The sequence below is a fragment of the Lampetra fluviatilis genome, chromosome 64, assembly GCF_964198595.1.
Source record: "Lampetra fluviatilis chromosome 64, kcLamFluv1.1, whole genome shotgun sequence".
In the NCBI taxonomy this organism is placed as follows: domain Eukaryota; kingdom Metazoa; phylum Chordata; class Hyperoartia; order Petromyzontiformes; family Petromyzontidae; genus Lampetra; species Lampetra fluviatilis.
The window spans coordinates 1,060,870-1,082,369 of NC_136338.1; the positions used below are offsets into that span (position 1 = coordinate 1,060,870).

Here is a 21,500-nt window from a genome sequence, read left to right on the forward strand (position 1 = left end):
CTGCTGCGTTGTTTAGGTGACGAACCTCACCGGCTGTTGCTTCGGGTGGTGGCGGGTTTAACGACACAAGATTTATATATTTACGCGATCTCACCAAAAAAGCCTCTATTATGGATGATATTGGTCGCGAAAGCTTGCCACGTGTTAAACGAGGAGACGTAACAATGGGGGATTACCCTTCTCTGTGTTCAGATGTCCAAACCCCAAATGGATTCTATCAAGTCACAGCGTCAACCACCACAGGCTACTTGCGGTGGACATGCGCACACGCATGCCATGACAACAGATGCGGCATCGTCTTTGAGACTGATTGGCCTACCCCAGAGGCCTCGTCTCACCAGCAGTGTCAGGCCAGAGAAGGACGCCAAAAGACGAACGGCACCAGGACAATGCCACTCTCAGGGGATGTGTAGCTCGGCATGAGCAGCTACAGCATGGGATACCTTCTACTGGTAGGAACCTCCTGGTTACACCAGCCCACAGCGGATTATTGTGTCCGTCCGTCCGTAGTGAATCCAAAAATGGGAGGTGTGGGGCTGGGTGGAGAGGGGAGGGTTGGGTGGGGAGGGTGGGGAGGGGCTGGGTGGGGAGGGTGGGGAGGGGCTGGGTGGGGGGTGGGAGGGGTGGGGCTGGGTGGGGGGTTGGAGGGGTGGGGAGGGGCTGGTCACCCAGTGGTGCCCTTATAAAACTCAACGTTTAACCTACTCATGCCGGCTTGTGCCCGCCCTCATAGTCGGCCATATTTGCGGAATACACCACGCCGCCGTTGACCCTGGCCATTGACCGAGCAACCCAACGTTCCTACCAGCTCCCTCCGCAGGATTGTGTTTTGCCAGTATCAAATTACGAAAAATAAGTTTCAAAACACAACGCCATATTAATTATATTATCAGTGCATGTTTGTTTGCTACCACAGGTACTGTGTGGTGGTTAACGCAGTCCATCATGCCTTGAAAAAGGTTTCTATTTGGTGTTAGAACATCGTAACACAACTCCAGAAAGGGTAAAACCTCTTCCTATTTTTCATTTGTTGACGACGCTGTCAGCAAATCCGACGTGGTTAATGACACTCTCACCTCTCTCTCTCTCTCGCTGGCTCTCTTTCGTTGAATGTTTTTTGTCATTTAAAAGAAAAGTCGAGGTTGAAAACTCACGTTCTTCAGAACTGCTTCCTGTTGTTGTTGTGTTTAGTGTATTGTCCTTCCCCCCTCCCGCACCTCCGATTAGCGCGATTGGCTACGTACGGTGCGAAAGAAATTCAACATACATAGACTCGCACAGAGACCCATAGACTCGCATAGAGACCCACAGACTCACACAGAGACCCACAGACTCACACAGAGACCCATAGACTCACACAGAGACCCACAGACTCGCACAGAGACCCACAGACTCACACTGAGACCCACATACTCATCACACAGAGACCCACAGACTCACAGACCCACAGACTCACACAGAGACCCACAGACTCACACAGAGACCCATAGACTCACACACAGACCCATAGACTCACACAGAGACCCATAGACTCACACAGAGACCCATAGACTCACACAGAGACCCACAGACTCACACAGACACCCATAGACTCACACAGAGACCCATAGATTCACATAGAGACCCATAGACTCACACAGAGACCCATCGACTCACACAGAGACCCATAGACTCACAAAGACCCATAGACTCACCACACAGAGACCCATAGACTCACACTTAGACCCATCGACTCACACAGAAACCCATAGACTCACACATGATGACAATGATGCTTAATATGATCATAATAGTGATTTGATGATCATGATGACAGTGGTGGTGTTTGTGCGAGAGATGGATAACGACGATGATGGTGACTGATGATGATGAGTATCGTTACACCACCACCTCATCACATCCACGGCACTCATTCCGTTCTCTAAGTAGAATATGATTGTCATTTCTCTTGGTTCTTTCGGTAAAGTCACGTAGAAGGGAAGTAATAAAATAGTAAAAATAAAACATTCTTCACCTGAGGACGGCTGCTTACGTTGTGGCCGAAACGTCGTGAGAATTATTTTATTATTTTTTATTTTTTATTATTTTATTACTTCCCTTCTACGTGACTTTACCGAAAGAACCAAGAAGATGAATCCCTGCAGTCACGAAAGCTTTAAATCGAAATGATTGTCATTCTTATCTAAATCTAGTCAATAAGAATTGTAACTCTTGCAAATGGAATGTGTCATTAAAATATATCTATGGGTGTCTATGGGTTCATTTTACGGTCCATAGTGTGGCTCACCACTGCAGCTATTTCTTTAATGTTCCATTCTAAACTATAAACTAAACGAAGGTAAGGCCCCGCTGAGCTATGTAGCTCTTTTTCAGACGCGACTTGGCTTTCACAAATGATCGCTCAACCAAGTGGCTTGTCATCATCATCGTCGTCGTGTGGAAATTTATAGCAGCAGCGGCTATAAACCGGAGGAGGACCCGGATAAAAAAAATCCACGCGACCTTGGGGAGAGAGAGACACACAAACTACAAACATACAGCAGCAGCAGGCGTCAGGGTCGGGATCAAACCCATGTACTCCTGTATACCAGGCGATGTGGTTAACATTTCCTAGCCGCCGTGCTACTGATGATGATGTGAGAGACACACAAACTCCAAATATACAGCAGGCTTCAGGGTCGGGATCAAACCCATGTACTCCTGTATACCAGGCGAGGTAGTTAACATATCCTAGCCACCGTGATGATGATGAGAGAGAGAGACACGCAAACTCTAAATATACAGTAGTAGGCATCGTCAGGGTCGGGATCGAGCCCACGACCTCCTGCAGACCAGGCGAGGTAGTTAACATCTAGCCACCGTGATGATGAGAGAGAGAGACACGCAAACTCCAAATATACAGCAGCAGGCATCGTCAGGGTCGGGATCGAGCCCACGACCTCCTGCAGACCAGGCGAGGTAGTTAACATCTCTGGGCGGGGCTGCACAGACGAGACGGAGATTCTTACGGTGGGGCAGCAGCAGCATCGGGGTGGTGTGGGGGGAGTTTCTGTTGTGGGTGTCTCTCTGGTGGGTGTCTCTCTGGTGGGTGTCTCTCTGGTGGGTGTCTCTCTGGTGGGTGTCTCTCTGGTGGGTCTCTGGTCGCAGCTACATCTCCATCTCCACCAGCAGAGGGGGCCAACTCCCTACGACTCACATCGCGCTCCGTAGGCTGATGATGATTGTTATGATAGCTGCCGCCGCTGCTGATGATGCAAATTATTGGGTGATTGTTATTCTTGACGAATTTGTTGAGTGATTGTGTGTGTTTTTTTTGTAAACAGCGGATCGTTCTTCTGATGTTTTATTAGTCTGTATTTTTCTAAACCGTGGATTATTCTTCAGATTTTTTTTATGTCTGTGTTTTTTTTTAAACCGTGCATTATTGTTCTGATTTTATTTTATTAATCTGCTTTTTTTAAACCGCGGATTATCTTCTTATTTTTTTTGTTAGTCTGTGCTTTTTTAAATCCGTGGATTATTCTTATGATTTTTTTAATTAGTCCACTCGTTTACAGGAGAAAGCCTCACTGAGTCTCAGGGATCATTCTTTGAGCAGGATACTGCCAGGCTGCAGCATCAATCAACCTATCAACAAGTGTCCCGTGACCCCATGCACCTAGCCTGGCACAATAGTCAACCCATAACCCCCGCGTCTGTCCCGTGACCCCATGCACCTAGCCTGGCACAATAGTCAACCCATAACCCCCGCGGCTGTCCCGTGACCCCATGCACCTAGCCTGGCACAATAGTCAACCCATAACCCCCGCGTCTGTCCCGTGACCTCATGCACCTAGCCTGGCACATCAGTCACCTTATACCACCCCGCGTCTGCCCCGTGACATCATGCACCTAGCCTGGCACAATAGTCAACCCATAACACCCGCGTCTGTCCCGTGACCTCATGCACCTAGTCTAGCACAATAGTCAACTCATAACCCCCGCGTCTGCCCCGTGACCTCATGCACCTAGCCTGGCACAATAGTCAACCAATACCACCCGCGTCTGCCCCGTGACCTCATGCACCTAGCCTGGCACATCAGTCAACCCACAACGCCTGCGTCTGCGCCCTCGCTGGAAGTGATGATGCCTTTGATGATGCTGTTGATTTTGATGATGATGCTAATGCGTGATGCTGCTGATGTTGCTGCTGCTGCTAACAATGATGACAATGCCGCTGCTGCTGCTGCTGCTGCTGATGATGCTGATGATGATTTTGATGATGATGCTGATGATGATGCTGCTGCTGATGATGCTGATGTTGATTTTGATGATGATGCTGATGATGATGCTGCTGCTGCTAACAATGATGACAATAACGCTGATGGTGCTGCTGCTACTGCTGCTGATGATGATGCTGCTGATGTTGATTTTGATGATGATGCTGCTGCTGCTAACAATGATGACAATAACGCTGATGGTGCTGCTGCTACTGCTGATGATGCTGCTGATGCGAGTTCCTCCCCCACGTGACTCCAGCTACAACAATGCCACGTGGGGTGGGGGGGCGAGGGTGGAGAATGGGCGGGAAGGGAGCCAGTGGGTGGCATCATTCTCGCCACGATGATGAGACGCGCCTCCCCCTCCCCCCCAACAGCTTAAAGTACAAGTTGTGGGTGGGGGGTGTGCGTCTTATAATCCAGTAGGTGATTGTGTGTGTATGTGTCTGTGTGTCTGTATGTGTGAATGTGTGTGTATGTGTCTGTATACATTTAGGCTGGCCTGCCTACGATCCATCCTGGGTTTAACCTGAAGGCTGGATTGTGTGAGGAGCTCACAAGTCCTTGAAAGATCTGGGCAAAGTCCCATCAGTGAGCTCCTCCGGCAGGCAAGGCTGCGTTGGCTGGGTCATGTAGCCCGCATGCCCAGCCACCGCATGCCTAAACAGCTTTTGTTCGGCCGGATCGAGGGGGCTAAACGGGCGCGGCACGGGCTAGAGAAGAGATGGAGTGATTCTAGATTTGAAGCTTTCGTGACTGCATGGAATCATCTTCTTAGGTTTTTTCGGTAAAGTCACGTAGAAAGTAAAATAAAATAAAAACAAAAATCACGACGTTTCGGAGGCAACACAAGTCTCCGTCATCAGGTGGGACCGTCACAGCCAGATTAGCTGTATCAAGGAGTGATGTGGTGCAGGAGGACGTGGAGCTGAGTGGACTTGCCGATGACTGGTACCAGCGGTGTCAAGATCGGCCTCAGTGGAGGAGGCTCGTGAAGGACGCTACTGGGCAGTTGGAGGCAGTCGCCCTCCAGCAACAACGGAGGCCGGATGAGCAACGAGCGGAGCGCCGGGTGGCTAAAGCACAGCAAGTTGGCACAGTAGGGGGCACAGGTGGTGCATCAGCCAGTCATCTCGGTCATCTCGGTCAGTCGACCCGTGGCACCTGGGTCTGCCCCGTGACCTGCCAGCGGGCGTTCGACACTTCACGTGGCCTCAGGGTGCACATGGCCTGGCACAAGCGTCGTGGTGACGTCACCGCCACTTAGTGGCGAATGGCGGTTGTTGTTGTTGTATGTGTCTTTATGTGTGTGTAAGTGTGTATGTGTGTGTCTATGTGTCAACTTTATTGACGTTTTGTACAACTTTATTGACACTCGGCACAAGTTTGTGGTGCGTCTTATATTCCGGAGTGGCTCATGATCCGGTCAATATCGTGTGGGGGAGGGGAGGGGGCTGTTGGGGGGAGGGGGGGGCGGGGGGGACAGAGGAGGGGGGGGACAGGAGAGGGGCTATTGGGGGGATAGGGGAGGGGCGGGGGGGATAGGGGAGGAGCTATTGGGGGGATAGGGGAGGGGCGGGGGGGATAGGGGAGGGGCTATTGGGGGGAGGGAGGGATAGGGGAGGGGCTGCACAGACGCGACACAAAGAGCGTGGGCGGAGCGACTACGTGGGGGAGGAGAGAGAGGGGAGGGGGTAGCAGAGATAAGGGGGAGGAGGAGGGGGGGGAGGGGGGGGGAGGAGGAGGGGGGGGAGGGGGGGGAGGAGGGGGGGGAGGGGGAGGAGGAGGGGGGGGGAGGGGGAGGAGGAGGGGGGGGAGGGGGGGGAGGAGGGGGGGGAGGGGGAGGAGGGGGGGGAGGAGGAGGGGGGGAGAGATACGGGGGAGGGGAGGGAGATAAGGGAGAGTTCCTCCAGAGAGGAGGAGGGGGCGAGAGAGAGAGAGATCAGCTGGGGAGAGAGGAGAGGCAGCTACCGAACACGAGGAGGAGACAGAGAGGAGGAGGGGAGAGAGACCGAGAGCGAGAGAGGAGGAGACAGAGGGGAGAGAGGGGGGAGGAGGAGAGAGAGGGGGGAGTGAGTGAGCGAGAGAGGTGGGGAGTGAGCGAGCGAGCGAGCTTCTGGGCAAGGGAGGAGGAGGAGAGTGCGGATACGCGACGAGAAACCGAGAGAGTGGAGGAGGAGGAGGAGAGAGTGGTGGTGGTGGAGAGCGGGCGGGCGAGCGAGCGAGACGCAGAGGAGGGAGAGGTGGGAGCAGGACGCAGCAGGAGTAGGACGCAGCAGCAGCAAGCGGCAGCAGCAGCAGCAGGAGGAGGAGGCGGCAGTGTCGAGGTGGCTGGCTCCGAGGCTCCCCCGAGCCGCGGGCGTCGTGATGGCGGACGAGCTGCGGCGCTGCAAGCTGCCCGACCCCTGGTACTTCGGGGTGACCCGGGATGGCCGCGTCTTCTTCATCAAGTGAGTGGCGGCGGGCGGGCGGGCGCGACGGTTCGCCACCGGGGCCTGTCGCAGGACGTTGCTTTACGCAGCGTGAACACCACCGGGGCAGCCAGTCGCTACCCACCCCCCTCACCACCTCCCTGTCCCAGCGCGCTGCGTTGTTGCCTGGTGGTGGTGGTGGTGATGTGGTGATGGTGATGTGGTGATCGTGATGATGATGTGGTGGTGATTGTGATGATAATGTGGTGGTGGTGATGTGGTTGTGGTGGTGGTGGTGATGTGGTGGTGGTGATGATAATGTGGTGGTGGTGATGTTGTGGTGACGGTGGTGGTGGTGGTGATGATGGTGATGTGGTGGTGATGGTGATGTGGTGGTGGTGGTGGTGATTGTGATGATAATGTGGTGGTGGTGATGTTTTGGTGATGTGGTGGTGATGTGGTGGTAGTGGTGATTGTGATGATGGTGATTGTGGTGTGGTGATGGTGTTGTGGTGATGGTGTTGTGGTAATGGTGTTGTGGTGATGGTGTTGTGGTGATGGTGTTGTGGTGATGGTGATTGTGGTAATGAGGATTGTGGTGATGGTGTTGTGGTGATGGTGTTGTGGTGATGGTGTTGTGGTGATGGTGATGAGGATTGTGGTGATGGTGTTGTGGTGATGGTGTTGTGGTGATGGTGTTGTGGTGATGGTGATGAGGATTGTGGTGATGGTGTTGTGGTGATGGTGTTGTGGTGATGGTGTTGTGGTAATGGTGATGGTGTTGTGGTGATGGTGTTGTGGTAATGAGCATTGTGGTGATGGTGTTGTGTCTGGTGATTGTGGTGATGAGGATTGTGGTGATGGTGTTGTGGTGATGGTGTTGTGGTGATGGTGTTGTGGTGATTGTGGTTGTGGTGATTGTGATGATGGTGTTGTGGTGATGGTGTTGTGGTGATGGTGTTGTGGTGATGGTGTTGTGGTGTACTTGTGTACGAGTGTTGGTGAGTGTGTTTGCTTGTGTGATTATGGATGCGTTGGTGTGTGTGTGATTGGGTGGTGTGTGTGTGTGTGTGATGGTGTGTGTGTGTGGTGTGTGGGGTGGTTGGTGTGTGTGTGTGATTGGGTGGTGTGTGTGTGATGGTGTGTGTGGTGTGTGGGGTGGTTGGTGTGTGTGGGGTGGTTGGTGTGTGTGGGGTGGTTGGTGTGTGTGTGTGTATGGGGTGGTTGGTGTGTGTGTGTATGGGGTGGTTGGTGTGTGTGTGTATGGGGTGGTTGGTGTGTGTGTGTATGGGGTGGTTGGTGTGTGTGTGTATGGGGTGGTTGGTGTGTGTGTGTGTGGGGTGGTTGGTGTGTGTGTGTGGGGTGGTTGGTGTGTGTGTGTGGGGTGGTTGGTGTGTGTGTGTGGGGTGGTTGGTGTGTGTGTGTGGGGTGGTTGGTGTGTGTGTGTGGGGTGGTTGGTGTGTGTGTGGGGTGGTTTGTGTGTGTGTGTGTTGTGTGGTTTGTGTGTGTGTGTGTGTGTGTGGTTTGTGTGTGTGTGTGGGGGTGGTTGGTGTGTGTGTGTGTGGGGTGGTTGGTGTGTGTGTGTGTGGGGTGGTTGGTGTGTGTGTGTGTGTGGGGTGGTTGGTGTGTGTGTGTGTGGGGTGGTTGGTGTGTGTGTGTGTGTGGGGTGGTTGGTGTGTGTGTGTGGGGTGGTTGGTGTGTGTGTGTGGGGTGGTTGGTGTGTGTGTGTGGGGTGGTTGGTGTGTGTGTGTGGGGTGGTTGGTGTGTGTGTGGGGTGGTTGGTGTGTGTGTGGGGTGGTTGGTGTGTGTGTGTGTGGGGTGGTTGGTGTGTGTGTGTGGGGTGGTTGGTGTGTGTGTGTGGGGTGGTTGGTGTGTGTGTGTGGGGTGGTTGGTGTGTGTGTGGGGTGGTTGGTGTGTGTGTGTGTGTGTGGGGTGGTTGGTGTGTGTGTGTGTGTGTGGGGTGGTTGGTGTGTGTGTGTGTGTGGGGTGGTTGGTGTGTGTGTGTGTGTGGGGTGGTTGGTGTGTGTGTGTGTGTGGGGTGGTTGGTGTGTGTGTGTGTGTGGGGTGGTTGGTGTGTGTGTGTGTGTGTGGGGTGGTTGGTGTGTGTGTGTGTGTGTGGGGTGGTTGGTGTGTGTGTGTGTGTGTGGGGTGGTTGGTGTGTGTGTGTGTGTGTGGGGTGGTTGGTGTGTGTGTGTGTGGGGTGGTTGGTGTGTGTGTGTGTGGGGTGGTTGGTGTGTGTGTGTGTGGGGTGGTTGGTGTGTGTGTGTGTGGGGTGGTTGGTGTGTGTGTGTGTGGGGTGGTTGGTGTGTGTGTGTGTGGGGTGGTTGGTGTGTGTGTGTGTGGGGTGGTTGGTGTGTGTGTGTGTGGGGTGGTTGGTGTGTGTGTGTGTGGGGTGGTTGGTGTGTGTGTGTGTGGGGTGGTTGGTGTGTGTGTGTGTGGGGTGGTTGGTGTGTGTGTGGGGTGGTTGGTGTGTGTGTGGGGTGGTTGGTGTGTGATGGTGTGTGTATGGGGTGGTTGGTGTGTGTGTGTGGGGTGGTGTGTGTGTGATGGTGTGTGTGTATGGGGTGGTTGGTGTGTGTGTGTGGAGTGGTTGGTGTGGTGTGTGGGGTGGTTGGTGTGTGTGTGTGTGGGGTGGTTGGTGTGTGTGTGTGGGGTGGTTGGTGTGTGTGTGGGGTGGTTGGTGTGTGTGTGTGTGGGGTGGTTGGTGTGTGTGTGGGGTGGTTGGTGTGTGTGTGTGGGGTGGTTGGTGTGTGTGTGTGGGGTGGTGTGTGTGTGTGATGGTGTGTGTATGGGGTGGTTGGTGTGTGTGTGGGGTGGTTGGTGTGTGTGTGTGGTTGGTGTGTGTGTGTGGAGTGGTTGGTGTGGTGTGTGGGGTGGTTGGTGTGGTGTGTGGGGTGGTTGGTGTGGTGTGTGTGTGTGTGATGGTGTGTGTGATGGTGTGTGTGATGGTGTGTGTGTGTGTGATGTGTGTGTGTGTGAGTGTGTGATGGGTTGGTGTGTGTGTGATGGGTTGGTGTGTGTGTGATGGGTTGTTGTGTGTGTGATGGTGTGTGTGTGATGGTGTGGTGTGTGTGTGATGGGTTGGTGTGTGATGGGTGTGTGTGATGGGTGTGTGTGTGTGTGATGGGTTGGTGTGTGTGTGATGGGTGTGTGTGGGTGTGCGCGTGCTTGCGCGCGATGCTGATGACAATGATGGTGATGATGATGATGGTGGTAATTATGTGATTTACCTGCAGCATATGTGTGACGTGTGTGTTGTGTGTGTGTGCTTGCGTGTGACGTGTGTGTGTGTGTTGGTATGCGTGCTCGCGAACAGCACTTGCCCCAACAGTCTGTTAAGGCTATAAGGGGGATCTTTGCCTTTGTTTGTGTATTGATGTGTCGGTATGTGTCGGTGATAGTGTGTGTCGGTGTGTTGGTGTGTGTGTGTGTTGGTAGCTGTGTGTGGGGGGAGCTGTGTGTGTGTGTTGGTAGCTGTGTGTGTGTTTGTGTGTTGGTAGCTGTGTGTGTGTGTGTGTGTGGTAGCTGTGTGTGTGTGTTGGTAGCTGTGTGTGTGTGTTGGTAGCTGTGTGTGTGTTTGTGTGTTGGTAGCTGTGTGTGTGTTTGTGTGTTGGTAGCTGTGTGTGTGTGTTTGTGTGTTGGTAGCTGTGTGTGTGTGTTTGTGTGTTGGTAGCTGTGTGTGTGTGTTTGTAGCTGTGTGTTGGTAGCTGTGTGTTGGTAGCTGTGTGTTGGTAGCTGTGTGTGTGTGTTGGTAGCTGTGTGTGTGTGTTTGTGTGTTGGTAGCTGTGTGTGTGTGTTTGTAGCTGTGTGTTGGTAGCTGTGTGTTGGTAGCTGTGTGTGTGTGTTGGTAGCTGTGTGTGTGTGTTTGTGTGTTGGTAGCTGTGTGTGTGTGTGTTTGTGTGTTGGTAGCTGTGTGTGTGTGTGTTTGTGTGTTGGTAGCTGTGTGTGTGTGTGTGTGTTGGTAGCTGTGTGTGTGTGTGTTTGTGTGTTGGTAGCTGTGTGTGTGTGTGTGTTGGTAGCTGTGTGTGTGTGTTTGTGTGTGTGTTGGTAGCTGTGTGTGTGTGTGTTGGTAGCTGTGTGTGTGTGTTTGTGTGTGTGTTGGTAGCTGTGTGTGTGTGTGTTGGTAGCTGTGTGTGTGTGTGTGTTGGTAGCTGTGTGTGTTGGTAGCTGTGTGTGTGTGTGTTGGTAGCTGTGTGTGTTGGTAGCTGTGTGTGTGTGTGTTGGTAGCTGTGTGTGTGTGTTTGTGTGTGTGTTGGTAGCTGTGTGTGTGTGTTTGTGTGTGTGTTGGTAGCTGTGTGTGTGTGTGTTGGTAGCTGTGTGTGTGTGTGTGTGTTGGTAGCTGTGTGTGTTGGTAGCTGTGTGTGTGTGTGTTGGTAGCTGTGTGTGTTGGTAGCTGTGTGTGTGTGTGTGTTGGTAGCTGTGTGTGTGTGTGTTGGTAGCTGTGTGTGTGTGTTTGTGTGTGTGTTGGTAGCTGTGTGTGTGTGTTTGTGTGTGTGTTGGTAGCTGTGTGTGTGTGTGTGTGTTGGTAGCTGTTGGTAGGTGTGTGTGTGTGTTGGTACCTGTGTGTGTGTGTGTGTGGGGAGCGGTGGTGTAGTGGTTAGCACACTGCCCTAAGAACCCGGCGACCCGAGTTCGATTCCCGCTCACGGCCAACACCGGTGACGATTATCGGAATCGGTCCTGGGCATCCCCTAGGTCCACTCGGCCTCAAATGAGTACCTGGTGCGATGTGTAAACATCGTCACTGGGGAGACAAAGGCGGTCGGGCGTGGTGCTGGCCACCCACCACCTCGTGTGCCGTGCCGGCCTTCATAGGTGCTCGCTAACAGCACTTGTCCCTACAGTCTGTTAAGGCTACACGGGGGGACTTTGATTATATGTTTTGATTATAAGAATGTGTGTGCTTTAGGTGTGTGTGTGTGGTACATGTGTGTGTGTAATTGTTTATTGATGTATACAGTGCTGAATTGTCTCAGTATTGATGTATGTCTGTCTCTGTGTGGCTATTTTGTGCCATTGTGTGTGTAGATGTGTATGTTTTAGTGTGGTGGTGTGTGTGTGTGTGTTGGTGTGTAGATGTGTGTGTGTAGATGTGTGTGTGTGTGTGTAGATGTGTGTGTGTGTGTGTGTAGATGTGTGTGTGTGTGTAGATGTGTGTGTGTGTGTGTAGAGGTGTGTGTGTATGTTGATGTGTGTGTGTGTGTGTAGGTGTGTAAAGGTGTGTGTGTGTATGTGTGTGTATGTTGGTGTGTGTGTGTGTGTAGGTGTGTAGGTGTGTAGATGTAGGTGTGTAGATGTGTGTGTGTATATGTAGGTGCGTGTGTATGGAGGTGTGTGTGTGGGGTTGTGGTCTTAGGTGACGTGCGGCATAGCGGGGGGGGGCTGCGACAAGGGGTGGTGGATGTCCTCTGGGCTCCCCCTGCAATTGTTGAACTCAACAACAACAACAAGAAAAATGTTCGGCCACACAGTTCGAGAAACCTCCCCCACCCTCCCTTCTCCTCGGCTTGCCAAACGTGGACCCCTCTAATGGAACATCTGCGCCGGTTTGAAACCTCTTGGCTGACATGCCTGCGATCCATCCTGGGTTTAGCCAGGCTGGAGCGTGCGAGCTGTTCATAGGTCCTTGACAGATCTGGACACGGTCCCCATCACCGGTGAGCTCCTCCGGGCAAGCGAGGCCTCGTTTGTTGGGTCACGGAGCCACCACAGGCCCAGCCACCGCCCTCCCCCAAGAAGCTTCCGGATAGAGGGGGGCTAAATGTGCGCGGCATGGGCTGGAGAAGAGATGGAGCTGATGTGGAGCTTAGTGGACTTGCCGATGACCGGTACCAGCGGTGTCCAAGACGGCCTCAACGCGGGTGAAGGAATCGATGAGTGAAGTTTACGGGGAAATGGCAACCATGGTAACAGTAAATAAAGAGTGATTTGATCAATGAGCGGATGGATGGGTGCGCGAGTGTGTGGGTGAGTGGTTGGATGAGTGAGTGGGTGGGTCAGTGCGTAGGCGAGGTGAGCGGTAGTTTGGATGTGCGGGTCAGTGAGTGTACAGGTGAGCGTGTAGGTGAGTGTGTAGGTGAGCGTGTAGGTGAGTGTGTAGGTGAGTGTACAGGTGAGTGTGTAGGTGAGCGGTAGTTTGGATGTGCGGGTCGGTGAGTGAGTGAGGTGAGAGCCGGTGGTTGAGTGCAGGTGAGTGTGCAGGTGTGTGTGTGTGTGTGTGTAGGTGAGTGTGTAGGTGAGTGTGCAGGTGAGTGTGTAGTAGAGCGCGCAGGTGAGCGCGCAGGTTTGGGTGCAGGTTTGGGTGCAGGTGAGTGTGCAGGTGAGTGTGTAGGTGAGTGTGTAGGTGAGTGTGCAGGTGAGTGTGTAGGTGAGCGTGTAGGTGAGCGTGTTGACGAGGTGTGCTGCGTGTGTGTGTGCGCAGCGATGAGACGAGGACGACCACCTGGCTCCACCCACGCAGCGAGGACCCCGTGTGCACCGGGCACCGCAAGCGCGCCGGTGAGCGGCGACACTCACCCCTACACTCACCCCTACACTCACCCCTACACTCACACCTACACTCACCACTACACTCACCCCTACACTCACCACTACACTCACCCCTACACTCACCCCTACACTCACCCCTACACTCACCCCTACACTCACCCCTACACTCACCCCTACACTCACCACGACAATCACCCCTACACTCACCCCTACACTCACCACTACACTCACCACGACAATCACCCCTACACTCACCCCTACACTCACCCCTACACTCACCCCTACACTCACCCCTACACTCACCCCTACACTCACCCCTACACTCACCACGACAATCACCCCTACACTCACCCCTACACTCACCCCTACACTCACCCCTACACTCACCCCTACACTCACCACGACAATCACCCCTACACTCACCCCTACACTCACCCCTACACTCACCCCTACACTCACCCCTACACTCACCCCTACACTCACCCCTACACTCACCACTACACTCACCACGACAATCACCCCTACACTCACCCCTACACTCACCCCTACACTCACCCCTACACTCACCCCTACACTCACCACTACACTCACACCTACACTCACCATGACACTCACCACCACGCTCACCACTACACTCACCCCGACACTCACCACGACACTCACCACGACACTCACACCTACACTCACCACCACGCTCACCACTACACTCACCACCACACTCACCACTACACTCACCCCTACACTCACCACTACGCTCACCACCACGCTCACACCTACACTCACCACGACACTCACCACTACACTCACCACTACACTCACCACGACACTCACCCCTACACTCACCCCTACACTCACCACCACGCTCACCACTATGCTCACACCTACACTCACCACCACGCTCACCCCTACACTCACCACTACACTCACCACGACACTCACACCTACACTCACACCTACACTCACCACGACACTCACCACGACGCTCACCACCACGCTCACACCTACACTCACCACTACGCTCACCACCACGCTCACCACCACGCTCACCACCACACTCACCACTACGCTCACCACTACACTCACCACCACGCTCACCACTACACTCACCACTACGCTCACCACCACGCTCACCACTACGCTCACCACCACACTCACCACTACGCTCACCACTACACTCACCACGACACTCACACCTACACTCACACCTACACTCACCACGACACTCACCACGACGCTCACCACCACGCTCACACCTACACTCACCACTACGCTCACCACCACGCTCACCACCACGCTCACCACCACACTCACCACTACGCTCACCACTACACTCACCACCACGCTCACCACTACACTCACCACTACGCTCACCACCACGCTCACCACTACGCTCACCACTACGGGGAGTAGGGGGCTGGGGGGATGCAGGAAGCTCCGATCGATTAGGGGGTGGGGGGGGGAGGAGAAATTTGAGCGGATTCTGAGAGGCCCCCAGAGGGGGGGGGGGTGGGAGTTGGGGGGGGGGGGGGGCGCTCCCTCCAGAGCCCCCCAGCACTGCCCCCCCCCTATCCTGCCAACCTTGTCCCACCCCCCCCCCTGAACCCCCCCCCCCCCATCCTCCCCCCCACGTGTTCGGCTTTCACAGCACCAGATGCTGCCCCCATTAGCGGACTGCCCCATTAGCGGCGATCGTTAGCCACCCGGAACGGCCACTCCTGGAAAGGGGCAAAAATGTAATCCAGATCTCATCGAGTCTGTAGAGAAATAGTTTTGAAACGATTATTGCCATGGCCACCATCGCCACCATCACCGCCACCATCGCCATCATTGCCACCAACACCACCATCACCACCATCACCATCATTGCCACCATCACCACCATCACCATCATTGCCACCAACACCACCATCACCACCATCACCATCATTGCCACCATCACCACCATCACCATCATTGCCACCAACACCACCATCACCATCATTGCCATCATCACCACCATCATCGCCACCAACACCACCATCACCACCATCACCATCATTGCCACCATCACCATCATCACCGTCATCACCATCATTGCCACCATCACCACCATCACCTTCATTGCCACCATCACCACCATCACCATCATTGCCATCATCACCACCATCATTGCCACCATCACCATCATCACCGTCATCACCATCATTGCCACCATCACCACCGTCATCACCGTCATCACCAACATCACCATCATCGCCACCATCACCGCCATCACCGTTATCACCGTCATCACTACCATCATCACCACCCTGTGTGTGTGTGTGCACACACCCTGTGTGTGTGTGTACACCCTGTGTGTGTGTGTGTACACTGTGTGTGTGTGTACACCCTGTGTGTGTGTACACGCTGTGTGTGTGTGCGTGTGTACACCCTGTGTGTGTGTGTACACTGTGTGTGTGTGTGTACACCCTGTGTGTGTGTGTACACTCTGTGTGTGTAAACCCTGTGTGTGTGTGTACGCCATGTGTGTGTGTGTGTACACCCTGTGTGTGTGTGTACACCCTGTGTGTGTACGCCGTGTGTGTGTGTACGCCCTGTGTGTGTGCTTGTGCGTGGACGGGGCGTACACACGTGTCCTGTCACAGAGACGCTGTCTCGATGATGACTCATCAACTTGGCAGTCTGTCGGCATTGCTGCTGCTGCTACTACTACTGCTGCTACCACTACTGCTGCTACCACTACTGCTGCTACCACTACTACTGCTGCTGTTACTACTGCTGCTGCTACTGCTGCTGCTGCTACTACTGCTGCTGCTGCTGCTACTGCTGCTACTACTACTACTGCTGCTACCAATACTACTGCTGCTGTTACTACTGCTGCTGCTGCCACTGCTGCTGCTGCTACCACTGCTGCTGCTGCTACTGCTGCTACTACTACTACTGCTGCTACCAATACTACTGCTGCTGCTACTACTGCTGCTACCACTGCTGCTGCTGCTACCGCTGCTGCTGCTACTACTGCTGCTGCTACTGCTGCTGCTACTACTGCTGCTACTACTGCTGCTACTACTACTATTACTACTGCTGCTACCACTGCTGCTGCTTCTACCACTGCTGCTGCTGCTACTGCTGCTGCTACTACTACTGCTGCTGCTACTACTACTACTGCTGCTGCTACTACTACTGCTGCTGCTACTACTACTGCTGCTGCTACTACTACTACTGCTGCTGCTACTACTACTGCTGCTGCTGCTACTACTGCTGCTGCTACTACTACTACTGCTGCTGCTACTACTACTGCTGCTGCTACTACTACTGCTGCTGCTACTACTACTACTGCTGCTGCTACTACTACTGCTGCTACTACTACTACTGCTGCTGCTACTACTACTGCTGCTGCTGCTACTACTACTGCTGCTGCTACTACTGCTGCTGCTACTACTACTGCTGCTGCTACTACTACTGCTGCTACTGCTGCTACTACTGCTGCTACTGCTACTACTACTGCTACTACCACTACTGCTGCTACCACAACCACTACTGCTGCTGCCGGCGCCGTGCGGGCTGTGACCACGTGTGTCTCCGTCTGTCCCCCGCGTGGCAGACCTGCCGCTGGGCTGGGAGGAGGCGTTCACGAGGGAGGGAGTCAGCTACTTCATCAAGTGAGTCGCTCGCGCTCCTCGCCGCGGCTCTCTCCGCCGCGTGTCTCCCCCCCCCCCCCCGTGGCTTCCGCTGTCTCTCCGTGTGCTCACCGTGTCTCCCCCCCCCCCCCCCCCCCGTATCTCCTCGTGTTCTCCGTATTTCCCCGACGAACTCCGCGTGTCCCCCCGCTTCTCCCCGCGCGTCTCCGTGTCTCTCTCTGTCTCTCTCCGTGTCTCTCTCTGTGTCTCTCTCTCTCGCACGCCCTCCGTTTTGCGGGCGCCACGCTCGCGATGGCCACCGCTCTCCGTGTCTGCGGTGGCCGACGTGACCGCCGGGATGCGTCGCCCGGATAGACGCGCGACAGAGAGACAGAGAGACAGAGAGACAGACAGAGAGACAGAGAGACAGTGAGACAGTGAGACAGAGGGACAGACAGAGAGACAGTGAGACAGAGACACAGAGACACAGAGACACAGAGACACAGAGAGACAGAGAGACAGAGAGACAGAGAGACAGAGAGACAGACGAATAGACTCGCGACAGACGGACAGACGCACAGACGGACGGGATGGCCTGGCTGGCGATCCCCTCGTCCAGACGTACAGCGACGACGTCGTCATGAGGGTCAGGAGCGTCACGTGCTCTCGCTCCCCCTTGCTCCTGGCTGGTCGATCGCCGTGCGTCGATTTGCCCCGCGACTCGCAGATGGCGGTGAGGCAGCGCTCGCCTCGGATGTCGGTTCCCGTTACCGTTGGTTGATGATTGATTGCTGTCCGGCTCGGGTTCGGCTGTCTTTAAACAACAACAACAACAATGCAACAACAACAATGCAACAACAACAATGCAACAACAACAATGCAACAACAACGCAACAACAACAACGCAACAACAACAATGCAACAACAACAACGCAACAACAACAACGCAACAACAACAATAATGACACCAAAGCCGGGTCGTGTTTTGGGAGAGAGGGGGCAGTTTGTTGTTTCGCACGGTTTCCGTCGGCTAGAATTGGGAGGAGCGGTGGGACGAGTGATCGGACGGTGAGAGGATGCGGGATGCATTGTACGTCGCCCCCCACCGCCCCCCCCCCCCCGCGTGAGTGTCCAGTTGTTTACGAGGAGGAATTCGTTTTCTTCTCGGCAGCCCAGAGGGGCGCTGTGTTTGGTGCCTTGAGATTCCATCGTGGGTCTTCTCATTTCGCAGCAGCTTCCGTGATTGGAGCCGTCTCCAGATCTCTGCTGTGCTTCTGAAGGAGGGCCATTGTCCGAAACGTCGGTCCAGTGTTTCTTGTATTCCTTCTAAGGCTCCCCCCCCCACCCACACACACACACGTGGTATTGTTACGGACACGGAACGTGTCGCGTCGACGATTGCGCGCGTGCCAAGGGCAGCTTGCAGCATCGGCGAGCTCGGATCGGTGTGGTACTTTTTGTTGCGGCCTGCGATTGGTTGCCGGGAGGGGGTGGTGGGTGTCACGTGGCGGGTGTCACGTGGCGGGTGTCACGTGGCGGGTGTCACGTGCGTAAGCGCGACCCGCGCCTCGGGGCTACCCCGTGGTCTATCGGAGTTCGTCACGTGCGCGGGCGGTGGGGGTAGGTCCCATCGTCCGACGCTGCAGCCGCCTCCGAAGAGTTGTCCGTCATGGGATGGAGTCTCTCCGCGATTCGGGGCGCGCAACCCCTGGATGAGGAGCCGGCCGTGATTGGCCGGAAGTTTCCGCACGTGGTCGCGAGTCCCCCGCGCGGCACGCACCGTCCAGATAGCGTCGGTGCCCGTGGGCGGAAACTCGCTGCCGCGGCCGTCTGGAACGCTCCTTCCGCCCGATGTTAGAAAGCGAACTGGGAGCTACGCACTTTTGAAGCATCGTCATCATCTCATTGCAACTGCTCTTGGTGTTTACTTTGTCCCTCCCTCCCCCCCGCACCTCCGATCAGCGCGGCTGGCTCCGCACGGCGGTGCGATGAGAACCTCTGCCCTGCTGACGAGGCGCCGCGTGTCGAAGCCGGCCCAGGAGCCGTGCTCGCGCCGGGACCGACATTTGCCGCTGAAATGAAGCGCTCCAGCAGGGAAGAAGGGGGGAGGCCATTGGGGGGGGGGGGTGGGAGGTCTTTCTGCTGGGGGTCCCCACCTCAGCTGCTGTGCGGTCGCGGCCCCAATGGGGGGCGGCTGGCGGCAGTCAATGCCCCTGCAGGCGCGTGGGGCTCACTTAGCGGCGGGTGGCGCCTGTAATCTTCGTTGTTGTTGTTGTTGTTCTGCTGCTGCTGCTGCTGCCCCCACATCCTCCCGTCACCCCGAGCCGCTCTTTGTGTTTGACCGATGACGGCGGCCGGCCGAACGCGCGACAATGACACATGTAGCAGCTACTACATGTGTAGTAGCTACTACATGTGTAGCAGCTACTACATGTGTAGCAGCTACTACATGTGTAGCAGCTACTACATGTGTAGCAGCTACTACATGTGTAGTAGCTACTACATGTGTAGTAGCTACTACATGTGTAGTAGCTACTACATGTGTAGCAGCTACTACATGTGTAGTAGCTACTACATGTGTAGCAGCTACTACATGTGTAGCAGCTACTACATGTGTAGCAGCTACTACATGTGTAATAGCTACGGGCCCCGCACTTTCCAGGGCCCCGTGCTAAATGCTGTCAAGCTATCAATCCTGGTTCAGTGATTCTGCACTTGCTCTATTACTATAGTACTATACCTCCTTCAACTTTTACGAACGACCGGGTGTTTAGGGTTAGCGATTTGTCGTACTATCTGGCTGAATAGCAAATTAAAAAATACAATTACTTTACTACACAAGTTACAAATTGGTGCTTTAATATTTACGTGTTTTTTTTATTTAGGGCCCCGTTATAACAACACGTGCTCCAGGCCCCGCACTCGCTTCATCCCGCGCTGCTGCTACTCGCTAATGTCAGCACTTGCCCCCAGAACTCTGCTGAAGGCACCACGTGGGGCTGTCTCCGTGTGTTTGTGCGCCGTGCGTGACGCCAATGAGGAATTCCGTCTCAAGGGGTTGATGATTGCAGTTTGCGATATCTTAAATCTTCTCCTGCGTGCGGCTGATGATGCTGATGATGATGGAGGGTAGCAGCAGCAGCTGTGATGTCACATCGCGGTGGTTGACCAGCCGCGTGACTGCGTCCGGAGTAGCGGAATTGTCGCTGCTGTGACGACGACGACGATGATGATGACCGTGAGCCCACTTCGTAGGGCCATCATTTCTGACACCCGCCCAGGTCGCTTCTGAGAAAGATCTCCAGTGAAGCGGCTCTGTGGTGGTGCCATTACACCTGGTAAAACAATTAACATTTTTAATAGAAAGTAATCGAATTATAACATCCACCTTGGCTCTGTGTCGTGGCCTCCCGGGAGCCACTCTCCCAGCTCTTTACAGGTGGGGGGGAGATAGCTTCCTCCTTGCGGGTCGATGGAAGGCCAAGCTCTCTCCTCGCTCTCTCGCTCTCCTCGCTCGCTCGCCCGCCCGCTCGCTCTCTCTCTCCTCGCTCGCTCGCTCGCTCTCTCTCCTCGCTCTCTCCTCGCTCGCTCCCTCGCTCGCTCCTCGCCCGCCGCTCGCTCTCTCTCTCCTCGCTCGCTCCCTCGCTCGCTCCTCGCCCGAGACTGGAAGTCAGCCAAAACATGAAAGTGGGAAATGAAAAAGAAAACTCCTCTCTGATGAGTTGCAAGTTTTGTGTGTGTTTGTGTTTTAAATCGTGCAGTCATGTGTGACCCTGTGCCCCAGACACCCGTAACAAATTGCTTCACTTGGAGAAAGCTGGCTTGGTGACTACTCAGTTGGGGTCTATGGGTTTACGTGCGAGTCTATGGTTTCTATACGAGTTTTATGGGTTTCTATGCGAGTCTATGGGTTTCTCTGCGAGTCTATGGGTTTCTCTGCGAGTCTATGGGTTTTTTCTGTGAGTCTATGGGTTTTTCTGCGAGTCTATGGGTTTCTATGCGAGTTTATGGGTTTCTCTGCAAGTCTATGGGTTTCTATACGAGTTTATGGGTTTCTATGCGAGTCTATGGGTTTCTCTGCGAGTCTATGGGTTTCTCTGCGAGTCTATGGGTTTCTCTGCGAGTCTATGGGTTTCTATACGAGTTTATGGGTTTCTCTGAAAGTCTATGGGTTTCTATGCGAGTCTATGGGTCTCTGTGCGAGTCTGTGTCTGTATGCGAGTCTATGGGTCTCTGTGTGAGTCTACGGTCTCTATGCGAGTCTGTGTGTCTGTATGCGAGTCTATGGGTCTCTGTGTGAGTCTATGGATCTGCATGTCATCATTGATAGACCATGGTGACGATTGCACACAGAGAGAGAGAGGAACACGTGGGCTAGAGAGCACACGCCGGCTTCATGAATGAGGTGGGCAGGATGGGGTGGGGGAGATTGGAGGGAGTGGAGAGGGGGGGGAGAGATGCAGGGGAGAGGGAGTGGGGGGTGAGGGAGTGGGGGGTGAGTGGTGAGGGTGGGGGAGAGATTGGGAGGGAGTGGAAGGAGATGGTGGGGAGAGGGAGTGGGAGGAGTGAGTGGTGAGGGTGGGGGGGAGATTGGGAGAGAGAGGGGGTGCATGGTGAGGGAGGAGGAAGAGCTGAGATTGGAGAGAGAGAGGGGAAGGAGTTGGTGGGAAGAGGGAGAGATTGGGGAGAGGGTGGGGGAGAGATGAGAGGGAGGCAATGGAGAGGGAGGGGGGCTGGAGGTG

At 54.5% G+C, this 21,500-nt stretch overlaps 1 protein-coding gene across 1 annotated transcript in view; it reads left to right on the forward strand.

The window, feature by feature from the left end:
• Positions 1-6,408: 6,408 nt before the first annotated feature.
• LOC144951864 (pleckstrin homology domain-containing family A member 7-like) overlaps positions 6,409-21,500 on the forward strand; it is a 158,674-nt gene continuing 143,582 nt past the window's right edge. The window contains 3 exon segments of the mRNA XM_078882214.1: positions 6,409-6,709; positions 13,092-13,168; positions 16,743-16,800. Of these exon segments, the coding sequence (XP_078738340.1) occupies positions 6,627-6,709; positions 13,092-13,168; positions 16,743-16,800 (218 nt within the window). The 5' untranslated portion in view covers positions 6,409-6,626.